At 38.6% G+C, this 12,495-nt stretch overlaps 2 protein-coding genes across 7 annotated transcripts in view; one reads left to right on the forward strand and one right to left on the reverse strand.

The window, feature by feature from the left end:
- Positions 1-9,153, reverse strand: part of LOC150038948 (spermatogenesis-associated protein 17-like) — a 146,314-nt gene extending 137,161 nt beyond the window's left edge. For all 5 annotated transcript variants that reach the window (XM_090328180.1, XM_090328182.1, XM_090328178.1 and 2 more), the window contains exon 1: positions 9,035-9,153. In XM_090328180.1, the coding sequence (XP_090184306.1) occupies positions 9,035-9,102 (68 nt within the window). In that variant the 5' untranslated portion in view covers positions 9,103-9,153. The remainder of the gene's footprint in view (positions 1-9,034) is intronic.
- Positions 9,154-9,427: 274 nt separating this feature from the next.
- LOC150038949 (G patch domain-containing protein 2) overlaps positions 9,428-12,495 on the forward strand; it is a 131,315-nt gene continuing 128,247 nt past the window's right edge. For both annotated transcript variants that reach the window (XM_090328175.1, XM_090328176.1), the window contains exon 1: positions 9,428-9,572. In XM_090328175.1, coding sequence (XP_090184301.1) covers positions 9,517-9,572 — 56 coding nt within the window. In that variant the 5' untranslated portion in view covers positions 9,428-9,516. The remainder of the gene's footprint in view (positions 9,573-12,495) is intronic.

Genomic DNA, 12,495 nt, shown 5'->3' on the forward strand with positions numbered 1-12,495 from the left:
AAATCTACCATATATGTATGCCTTATTATTATATAAGTAAAGAATTCAATAAAGGGAAAAGACAGGCATGGTGGCTCACGTCTCTAATCCTAGCTACTCAGGAGGCTGAGATCTGAGGATCAAGATTCAAAGCCAGAATGGGGGGGAAAAAAAAAGGACCTGGGACTCTTATCTCCAATTAACTTCTAGAAAATGGGAAGTGGGGCTTGGATCAAGGGTAGAGCAGTAGCCTCAAGCTGAAGAGCTCAGGGACAGTGCCCAGGACCACTTCCAGCCAAATGACCCACAAAAAATAAATAAATAAGTAGTAAATAAATAAATGAAGGGAAAGCTGCAAAATTTGTGCCATACTCATGTATTAGGGGAAAAAAATAAAAATCTTACTAAAATGCAACAAAAGACAGACAGCAAAGAAGAGAATTCCTGAAAGAATAGAAACAGCCTTAAATAATAGTCTGTGGTATACCCATAAAACTGAAGACAATTTTATCCTTACAAAAAATGAAAGTCAGTATGTCTGAATATGGACAAATGATACATTATGTAAGAAAAAGAGGAAGATATAGTGTAGCATTTTTTATTCTTACATTATAAAAAGAATTTAAAATTATGTACATGTGAATGTTTTCATAAGAAAAGCCTTATTCTATACAGAGTAATGTATTACAGGCAGTTAACTTTAGAGAATGAAATCAACAAAGAGAAATTGATTTTAGTCAATTCTAAATTCATTAAGTTATTATATAATAGTCATGTAATACTTTTACAATTAGAAATGGAAAAAGGAAATGAAATAATCTCATATTTTAGAAGACAATACAGTTTTTTTAAGGTTAAGGCCAGCAGACTTATCTGGGCCCTAACCCTTAAGGAATATAGTCTTTAATGTAATGAGCTGTGGCCTATCTACAACAGAAGAAAGCACATTAGCTTTGCAGAATCCCTGCTTCAGCCTCTCTAACTAGACCACTGATAGCTGAATAAGTCTGAACATTTTTTTTCACCTAAAACGTAGTATATTCTGTAAGATTTCAATATATCATACCCTAGACATATTTGCTAGATCATAAGGAGCCATGAAGGCAGATATAATAAAGTACCTTAAAGAAAGGTATTAAGCTAGAAGCAGTAACTAGTGCCCATGGTACCAGCATTCAGGAGGCTGAAATAGAGGATTGCTGAGGTCAGTCTGGGCACATGAATCCAAGAGCTCAAGGTCAGCCAAGGTAATACAGTAAGACTTTATTTCAAAGATACACCCATATGTACTTTTTAAAAGGATAATATTTACATTGTATTATCATGCAATGTTAAATATCTCTGTGGGTTGTATGGAAAAAGACAAATAATAGCTTACACAAAGTACTATATATGAACTTTTAATATAGCATGATACTTAAAACAGACATATATATATATAAGCCATATTCTATCTCTCAAGTATACAGTAATTGACCTAAAAACAATAGCAATGGTAGATAAAAATACATTAGAAGTGAAATTATATATAAAATTATATATAAAATATCTGAAGAATTCAAGACATTGCTCTTATGAAGAACATAGAAGAGTGACCAACAGAAACAGCCGAATAGGTTCTGAAAGAATAGACAACTCTCTCAATCTGTGTACCTAAAACATCTGGTTTTGATAGCCTCAGGTATCTAAAATTCAATGTATATGAAAGAACTCCTTTCTTCCCTCACATATGCACCTTCATTTTTTAAATGCTTTTTTCCTCTTATATTTTGTGAATGGCAATATTTTCTACTTAGGGGCTTACATCAGAGATTATGAAGCAATTAGTTGTCTGCATTTATCTTTTTGAAGCAATTGCAAATCTTATTTCACAAAATGACTTTTTCCACTGTATTCTATAATCTACTGCATGAATGATCTGAAAACATAAATCTAATCAAGGTTTTTTATCTTTATTTTATTTTTAAAATTTTTTATTATCATAATGATTTATAGAGGGGTTACAGTTACACTAATAAGGTAGTGGGTACATTATTTCTTTTTTTGCCAGTCCTGGGGCTCAGACTCAGAGCCTGAGCACTGTCCTTGGGCTTTCCTCAAAGCCAATGCTTTACCACTTGAGCCACAGCACCACTTGAGGCTTTTTTTTATGTATGTGGTATGGAGGAATCAAACCCAGGTCTTCATGCATACTAGGCAAGAACTCTTAACACTGGACCAAATTCCCTGCCCCATATAATGCTATTTCTTATGACAATTAAATGTTTCATTACAATTAGCATGCAATGTCTGTGCTAGAGGTCCATTATTTGAATATGCTCTATTGAAATTACTGAAAGTATTGCTTTTTCCTCCCCATAGCAATCAACAACATGCTGCTTTATAATGGAGCAGGCAATATGAGTAGAGTCCATAGCAACACCTAATATTCCCTTTGAAATAATCAATTAGTTACTATATTGCCTATTATTATATTATGAAGTTACCATCTATTATAATTGTCATTCGAAAAGCAGAAGTTAAGCAATCAAACTCACTTTGTTTTGAGTTTTTTTTATCTCTCCTGGTGACATTAGTCAAGTAGAAAAAAATTAATCTCCTTGGAGTATTAGCATTAATGTATATAAATATAAGCACATCTTATATTAATAAGAATTATATATTACAATGGAAAGGAACACTAAAAATTAATTGGTAGCTAACTCACTGCTGAACTTTAACTTATGTGCTCAAATACTGATTTCCACACACATTCTTCTTTTAACTTCTTAAAAATGAAATTTAAAGATACTTGGGTTATCACTGAGATGCCAAATACTCATGCAATATGTCATGAACTGCTAGACATTTTATGTTTAACATGAAAAATGTGGGTAACACTTCATTTTAATGGTATAATAATTAGTTCCAAATTACAATGAAAATCCTATAGCAGTGAATAAAATATGACATCCACATGAATTTGAAATAAATTTATTATGATCAGTATTATCACAATGAATACTAAATGAATTAATAATGATGAAAGACCAAAAGTATTACCAGCAATGTAATAAAAATCAAGAAAAATCAGAAGTTTCCAGTCACTTTATCATCAACTAGAAATAAATGCTATAACGTAGGCAACACTACATTCCTGGTGTCATTAGTGGTCAAAATTAACTGACAATAAAGAAAAATATAAAGAGAATTTGTGGCTTAATATCATTCCAGTAAAATATGCAAAATGCTTTTTCATCTAAAAAGGCTATTCTTTCTTTAACCTATGCATATTAGCTATGTATAAAGATTAAATTAAAATTTAATACTCCTTTTGTTCATTACTGGATGTGTGTAACTACTCTAAGAAATTGGAATACAATTCCAGTATTCATGGAATACTGTATCAGAAATGTTGATTTGCAAAAAGATAGTCTATTAAGTTTTCAGTATTTTGAGCCTAATAAAAGATACATTTAATTTATATAACTCTGATTATAACCCATGTGCCAAATAAGAAGCACTCAGTGTCAAGAAATAGGACGTTAGATCTACTGCCTGCTTTTGTTTTCCACTGACTGCCCTCATTGTTTCTCTTCAGCTCAATGAATAAAGATAAAAAATGTGCATGAGATCATTAAGTAGAAATCATCATAGTTCCTTATTTTAAAATATTTATGTCATCTTTTGCCTTCTCACTTCATTTCCTGACCAAATTATGTCCTACAGTCATTGACAATGGGTAAATAAAGTAGGTGGGTTGTTGCATAGAGGGTGTATAGTGAGAGATTTCCACGAAGTAGGCTGCCACAATCTGAGCTTAATATGGACAGTGGTCCATATAGAAAAGGCTTGGCTTGGGGAGGTCAGAGAAGGCTTGGCTTGGGGGGGGGGGCAGAGAAGGCAATCCAAGCGCCTCCATGTGAAATATCCAGCACAAGTAATTAGAATGGGATCCAATAAATAGACAAAATAAAAATAATAGGGTGTGGGTTTTGTGCCTGTTTTCTTGCCTTTTTCTTTTATTGGAGGAATAGGAGAGAAGCCAGATATGGTATCTCAAAGGTAGTGTCCCAACTATTCAGGAGGGTAAGAGATGGGGGATTGGTTTATTTATTTGTATTCAAAAATTCAGGACTAGCTAGGGCCACACAGAAAGATGATCACTCAAAAACTGAAAAAAGAAAAAAAAAACTAGGATAGATTTTATGGTGCTGAATTGAGGGCTGTCAACGAGAACTACTAAAATACAGATGTAAAATGTGTATGAACACACACACACACACACACACACACACACACACACACACACACACACATGCTCTAACTCTGCTCACTGTGAGTCTCCAAGAGCTGCAATACTGAATAGAAATGTAGTTTCATCAAAAGGAAAACAAAACTCTGTGAAGGAATGATGGATTAGAACAGAGCAGGAAAAGTACAGCTGAACAAATAGTACTTTGTGTCAGAAAGCAAAGCAGTATTACATTGCTCAAGACGGAAGAAAGCCTGGAGTGTCTCCCTTGGTCAAATCTGAAGGATAATGCCTTTTTTTTTTTTTTTTTTTTTTTTTGTGGGTCATGGGGCTTGAACTCTGGGTCTGGGTGCTGTTCCTGAGCTCTTCACTTCAAGGCTGCTGCTCTACTCCTTGAGCCACAGCCCCACGTCCCATCTTTTTTTCTTGTGATTAATTGGAGAGAAGAATCTCAGGGTCTTTAGTGCCCAGGCTGGCTTTGAACCCCGATCTCAGATCTCAGCCTCCTGAGTAGCTCGGATTACAGGCGTGAGCCATGGTGCCAGACAAGGATAATGGTTTTAACTCATTAAACAAAATAGGAAACTACAAACCTACACCGTCAAAATTAATTGGATGAGGAACAGGAAACAGACATAGTGTCAAGGGTCCTACTTCAAAGAGACTATTAATTTACAAGGGAAACCAAAGAATAATGCAGGGTGGAGCACAGTGGACTTCACTTTAAACAATCCAAATGGATGTCATCACTAATGGGATAACATCATGCAGTATGCAGTAGGTTGAAAATCACTAAACCACAGCTTTATGATATTCTTGACAATAATGCATAACTCACTTCTAGTCCTGAAGAAAATAGAAAAAGCAAAATTAATGATTTACTGATCTAGTATCTTCAAAGTGATGGATCTAGAATCTTCAAAAGTGTCAAGGTCATAAACATAAAAGACCGAAAGATTTTCAAATTCACGATAACTACTGGATTTCAGTAGCACATACCTGTAATTGTAGATACTCACCAGGCTGAGATCTAAGGATTGTGGTTCAAAGCCAGCCAGTCACAGAGATGTCTCTGGGATTTTAATCTCCAGTTAACCACCAGAAAGCTGGAAATAGTGCTATGGTTCAAGTGTAGAGCACCAGTTTTAAACCACAGCTAAGGAAAAGCACCAGGCCCTGAGTTCAAGCCCCAGTACCATGCACACATCAAAAAGAGATAAGCAAGCCAGAAGTGGTGCTGTGGCTCAAGTGGTAGAGCCCTAGCCTTGAGAAAATCCAGGGACAGTGCTTAGGCCCTGAGCCCAAGCCCAGGACTGGCAAAAAAAAAAGAAAAAAAGAGAGAGAGAGATAAGCAGAATCCTTTGCTATAATATTATTAGAACATGCTCCAATTTCCTGTTAGGGTCTGTTTAGGTTGTTCATCCAATTAACATTAGAGAAAATGGCAAAGTCTGAATGAGGTCTGAGAGTTAGGTTGTGGAAATGAACTCATTAATTTCTGACAGTCCTATACAAGATTTCTATAATGCAAAATTTCTAGCTTTCTTCTTCTGCAACAGATTCCTCCACATTTCCTTATGTATATGTTTCCTTTCATCTAAGTAATTTAAAAAGATGTTTAGATATATCAGATATAGTTCTGTTTACTTGTCTTAAAATTATACATGCTTTAAAATGATTTCAAATGCTATTTATTTTTCTTTTATAGAAGAGTATTTGACTTGAAATTTGTCAAAAACTACAAAGATACAAAGATACTAAGTAAAATGAGGAAATGATGAAGAAAATTTTAAAAAGAAACAAAATGCCATATCCAATTTAAAGACAAAGGTTTCCTTATTATTTGTTTTTTATAGACAGAGTGAGATTATGTCATTCCTCTCCTGAAAAATCTGCCAGAACTTCCTATATTGATCAAATTAGAAACCTATATCCTTATGATAGTAATGGTTTCCCTCATTCGTCATAATCAGTAGAAACCTTGGGCTCTACTAGCACTGCAATAGAGCAAAATCTTGATACATAAGGCCATATAGTATGAAGCTAATTGAAAAGACCTCCAGGATATTGAAACAAAAGCCATATAACGAATGATTGTCCTTAATGTACTATGTTGTCTCTCATCTCCTTTGCTGTCCTTTGGTTATCTCATATTGTTACAGTATCTCACTTTGTTATCTGACATATTGAATTTATTTGTATTTGGTCTTTTGAAATTTGATAGGGAAGGGGGGAAAACCAAGACGGGTGGGGGGTGTGTGGGGGGAGGGTAATGGGTACCAAGACATGTGAAAGGGTATCAATGTATGTGAATTAATGCACCTTCTATCTGGCAAATATCATGTAACCCTTTTACTAATTACAATAAAAAATTAAAAAAAAAGAGTTCTAAATGCTCTGGCCCTCTCTGACCTACTGGCTCTCCTGTGTAACAATGTCCTCTGATACATTCCTATAGGTTTCTGACAAGGATTTATCACTTACTCTTCTGGCATTTGATTGCATGATCCTGATATATCTATCTAGATGCCAAATTATTCCTTTTATAGATTAAATTCATGCACAAATATCACCTGTTCAGCAGAGCTTGTTCATATGCTCTACACAAAACAGTATCTTGGTTCACTGTGCTTGCCTTTCCTTGTCATATTCCTTCTGTGACACTTATAACACTTACAAGTTTAAGGTCTGCTGCTCTTAATTTTTTGTTGCCTGGTTTCACTCTCATATTTAAAAAAGTGTTTTGAAAACAGTAAGTGTTCAGAATATATTGAATAAATCAGTGACTATCTCATTCACAATTATAGGGTTGAGAATCTTACTAGAACTTATGAAGTTCTCAGGAGAAATTTAGACAAATGTTCCTTTAATGTCTAAAATATAGGGTGATATATGCAAGGATTAATTGTCCATCACTATAATGAAAAGGACACATTGTAACTTCCTTAGGGGTGTGTGTGTGTGTGTGATGGTACTGGGGCTCAGATTCATGGGCCTGTGCCCTTGAGCTATCATTCAAGGCTGGTGTTTTACCAGTTGAGCCACAGTTTTACTTGTGTTAATTAATCAGAGACGAATGTTATAGACCTTTTGGCCTGGGATGGCTTCACACTATGATCCTCAGATCTCAGTCTTGTCAGACATACTTTTGATTAAACAATGCCTTTTCAATTAGACATAGTTGAAATAAGATAATTTACCATTAAAGGGAAACAATATTAATATGATAGCAAGTAGACTTTGAAAGTGGAAAATTAACTTGGAAGAATCACCCATCTCATTAGTTAGTAAAATATATTCTCAACAAGGATTTTTCATCACCAGCCTCATTTCAGTGCCAGCCTTTAGGTAGATGCCTTGTCATTTCTTTGACACCAATACTGAAAATATCATAGTACAAGACAGTCATTTATAGTCACTGATCAAGATATGTTAGCTGTTTCTCCTACTGTCCACCTTATTATAATTTTTAAATGTCTAAATTCCCTACTAGGTGGTGAATATCATGAGTGACGGAACTTGTTTCACTGATATATTTCTGTCACAAAGAAATACATGTGGCCACATATTCTCAATGAGCAATAAACAAGTATGATGCTGAATAATTCCTAGCTAGCTATTTTCATATATTTAGTTAAACAAAAAGAATGACTAATTTATTAATGGAGTTATTTGACAAATAATTATTGCTGAATTCACCTGTCAGGGAGCTATGGTGGATACTACTTCTGTTACACTTAGTCCAAGGTAAAAATATACTTAGTCTTAACGTTCTGTTTCTGCCAAGACTTTTTTCTTTTTTGTGAGTTGTATCTCCAATGTTTAGAACAGTGTCAGGAAATGGAGAGACACTGGGGTGAGGTACAATTCAGTGTGTTAAGAGGTTCACAGTTCTAATGCAGTAGATGTGATAAATGTTAAGAACTGATCAGCAAGGATTTTGTCCTAGTGATGTATTTCCCACTGGTCTGCCTCCACATTGTATACTACCTGTTTGCTTTTTGTGTTGTTGTTGATTCTGAAGTTGGAAAGAGGCCTCTGTTAAAATGAGGTTTGGGACCTAGGGAAATGGCAAATGCTGATGGTGTCTTTCTTCATCCTCTCTGCTTCCGGGTCTTAAGATGACCGGGAAAGAGAATTCATATATATATATATATATATATATATTTTACAACTTCTCAAAACCCAAATTAAGTTATACATTGGTACGAAGTATCTTTTTACATTGGTTTACTCTCACTTTAAGTGTCGAAGAACAATTATGTTTCATGATGTGTGTGAAACCACAGGCATTCAAATTCCTAGACAGACAGGGACACCCTGAGCTCACTGAATTGGACGGCTTGAGTGATAGATACCAAGGAGGCCTTTGGATCTTCTTCCCCAGGGAGCAAACAGATTTCCTAACATTGTGGGGAAATGATGAAGGAGGGGGAGGAGGAGGAGGAGGAAGAGAAAAAAGAGGAAGAGGAAAAAGAAGAGGAGGAGGAGGAGGAGGAAGAGGAAGAGGAGGAGGAGGACAAGGAGGGCGAGGAGGAGGACTAGGAGGAGGACTAGGAGGAGGAGGGAGGAATCCCTTCTTGATCTGATCTCTGCCGGGCTTTTCCTCAAATGATCTCCACTTGAGAATGTATGGCCTTCCTCTACCCACACTCTCCCCGTGGTTTTAGCCTTCTTTACCCTCAACTCTTGGCAGGGACTCCAGGGGAGACCTGGAAGCAGTTTAGTGAAAGGAGGGATTTGTTAAATAGCCAGCTCCCGCTGAGAAACAAGTGGCTCAGTCACTCCAGGGTCTTCTTCTTATTTTTTTAAATGACTTACCGGTTCCTAAAGTAATATTGATTCTCTATAAACGACGACCGAGCCTGCAGCCGAGCTAAAGTGGCCATGGCCGCCAGGTCAGGAGGGAGCCACTGGTGTTTCTCCCGGTCTCCATGACAACCGGGCGAAACCATTGACCCAGGTCCAGGCGGGGGTGGCCTCTCCGGGCACCGGTTTGTCCCCCCCGCATTCGGGTCTTCGGATCACCGGGAAAGTGAATGCACGTCTTCTCAAAAGCCAGACGTATTCTCTTTCCCGCGTGTGAAGGGGCAGCTACAAGTGAGAGGAAGAAGCGGGGCTGGCGGAGCTCCGGGGACGAGCGGCGAGGGAATGGTCGCTCCCGACTTCCGGTTTCCGCCTCCCGGCGCTTCCGGAAGCTTCCTCTCAAAATGCTGAACCGCTCTCTCGAACTCTCCGGGGCTGTGGTAGTCGGCGTCTGTCCTCGGGCTTGAGCCTCAAGGCCAGGCTCCTGGGTGTCGTTAATGTTCGGGGCCGCCGGGCGCCAACCGAACGGAGCTCCATCCGCCGGGAACAGCTGGTGAGGCTGGCGGGCGCCCGGGGATGGGCCACCCGGAAGGGGTGTGATGGCCGGCGGGGCCGGGGTGGAGGGCTGGTGGGGAGCGGGGAGTGGGGGGGCGGGGGGGGGTCTGGGCCTGGACCGCATGCGGGGTTTGGGGGGGGGGGGAAGAGTGCTGATGGACGCTCCTGAGGCTTTCACGCCTCTCTCCCTCCCCGTGCTGGGGAGGCTTTGGGGTGGTGTGTGCTAAAGATTCCTCCATGCTTGCTGTTACTTGTCATATCTGGGAATTTAGCTTGCTGTACTATAGAGAGATAAACCCGCCCCTCCCCGTAACTGCTGACAAGGTTAGAGGCTTGAGATACTTTTATCTGAATTCACAGTTTACTCCCCGACGCCCACACCGTAATGACCACATTGCACTAAGGGCCCTGAAAGATGGAATCTCAGAAATCCAGTGTTCTGGAACTGACTGAGGGAGGAGACGGCAGTCTCTAGACTCTCCCACATCTGCACCCCCTGGTCCAAATGAGATACCAGTGTTATCCAAGGACATAAATCCCAGGAGCAAGTTTGGAGTTTGACCATATGTGTAGTATCCGCCCTACCAGCGACACTTTAGAATAACACACACACACACACACACACACACACACACACACACACACACACACACACACACACACACACACACACACACACACACACACACACACATATATATATAGTTTTTTGTTTTTCAATCCTGGGCTTAAGCTCAGGGCCTGAGCACTGTCCTTGGATTTTTCTCAAGGCTAGAGCTCTACCACTTGAGCCTCAGCACCACTTCCGGCCTTTTCTAAGCATATGGTACCAAGGAATGGAACCCAGGTCTTCGTGCATGCTAGGCAAGCACTCTACCACTAGGCCAAACTCCCGGCTCATACATATTGTTTTAACGTAGCAAACCACTTTCACAAAATACATCCTATTCTTGGACCAGCCCTATGACACCAAGAACATATATCCTAGGCGCAGAAGACTTCGGTGAGTTGTCCAACGTTGCCCCCTACACGTTTTAATTCTGGAACCAGAAGCAGGAATTTGGAGTCTGTCTCACACTCCTGCCAATCCTTTCTCCTACAAGTGTGCACAAAATCATCAGTGAAACTCAGACAAGGACATTTGCACTCATCGACTTTGAAGTTATGACCAGTGGGTGAAAGAAAGAAAGCTTTACGCCCAATTCTCAGTTTCTGCTGAAATAAATCATGGGGAATATAGTGGTCTGTAATCTTAGAAAAAATGGCACTAATAACAAGTTGCAAAGAAATAGTTTACTCAGGTGTTTGCAAGTTGGCTCAGGTGATTTTATAGTTTATTTTTATAATGAATATAGATTTGGTTAAGCTGCTTTTACATACAATTTTCAGTAAAGGAAGGAGGAAGCAATTTTCATGAGTCATTTTTAATGGTATAATTAACTTAAGAATAAAAGGCAAGGTTTTTAAGTACTTAATTTCATTTATCTTGTATTTGTATGTGTTTGTATAACTACCACACCAAACAAGATAGAGACTTTTTCCATTACCCTGTGATTTTCTGTGGAGTGTAGGCTTCTTAATGATTCACCATTTAGTATCTCGAAAAGGGAGGTAGATGTTGATTTTTCTCTTATCAGGGTTATATTGAATTTAGTGCAACTGTCTTCTTTTTAATGACCCTCTTGCTCTGCCTTGTCCATCACACTTACCACTTTATAATATAAAAGCACCTTTATTTTTTGAAGAGCTTATACTGTTTTTACTTCTTGACATACCAAGTAATTCTTTCCAGCCAGCACTTGATATATTCCAGAAAACTACCACCTTTATTTTTTAGGGTTATCTGTACAAACTATCCAGTCATTCAAAATTTCTTCTTTCTTCATACCTACCCTTCCCTACTCTGTCCTTTCCTCCTCTTCCATCTCTTTTCCCTTCCCCTTCCCCATCCCTTGCCTTCCTTCTCCTCCTCTTTCCTTCATGTCCTTCTCTCCTTTTCCTCCTCTTCCTCCTTGTTGATTTTGTTGTGGTGATGGTGCCCAGAGACTGGGTTTCACATAGACACAGTTAAATCTGCTCACCATCCTTCTGCCTCACAGTTGCTGGTAAGACAGATATGCTCCATCATTTCCTGCTTCAGAATTTCTTTCTTTTTTTAAAATGATAACCAACATTCATTTATTTGCATTTATTTTATGCTAAGTTTATTCTCGTGTCATAAGTGTTTGTTTCTTCAGTTTCTTTTGGGATACCCTTTTCTTCTGTGCAGTGTCCTTTTCTAGTTTAGGAACAGTTTTGTTCCTTTTCAGTAAGGACCATCTCAATGTGGCATGGGGAGCTCATGTATGGGTGAATCCTACCACGGTCTCTGTAAGTTTGGCTGCCCATCTTGGGTGCTTTGTTCATCTGGATGTGTTCAGGACCAGGGAGTCTATCCCTTCAGTTTACCATTAGTCTCTGCGTTTTTTAGCATGTGCAGCAGAGACTCAGCACTTTTTTTGGGCCACTGACCCTATGCCAAGCCCCACTGTTTTGCCTGGGCACACCTGCCAACTCCACCACTGTAACTGAAATGGCACACATTGAGTCTTTAAAGTTACAAAGATACTTTGTAGCTTTTCGGATAGCATACCCTTGATGGCCTGGGTTGTTTCTCTGGTGTTCTTAAAGTGAACAGGAGAGTTTGAGCCTCTTGACTTGCATGATTTTGTGGGGTTTTCTGGGTCTAGAGAGTAGTGAACCATTTTCACAGGTCACCTCAGGCCGCTTAATGAAGAGTTAAGAATTTCATAATGGAATTTTCTGTTTTATTCACTAAACAAATATTTGCTCTCTGTGTATTAGTTTTATCCCAGTAATGTAAAACCAGTGCAATCTGGATACTACCCTTAATTAGTTACTGGTGGCCAGGTTTTACATGC

This window comes from Megascapheus bottae, unplaced genomic scaffold (genome assembly GCF_031878675.1).
Source record: "Megascapheus bottae isolate mThoBot1 unplaced genomic scaffold, mThoBot2.hap1 H_2, whole genome shotgun sequence".
Classification (NCBI taxonomy): Eukaryota; Metazoa; Chordata; class Mammalia; order Rodentia; family Geomyidae; genus Megascapheus; species Megascapheus bottae.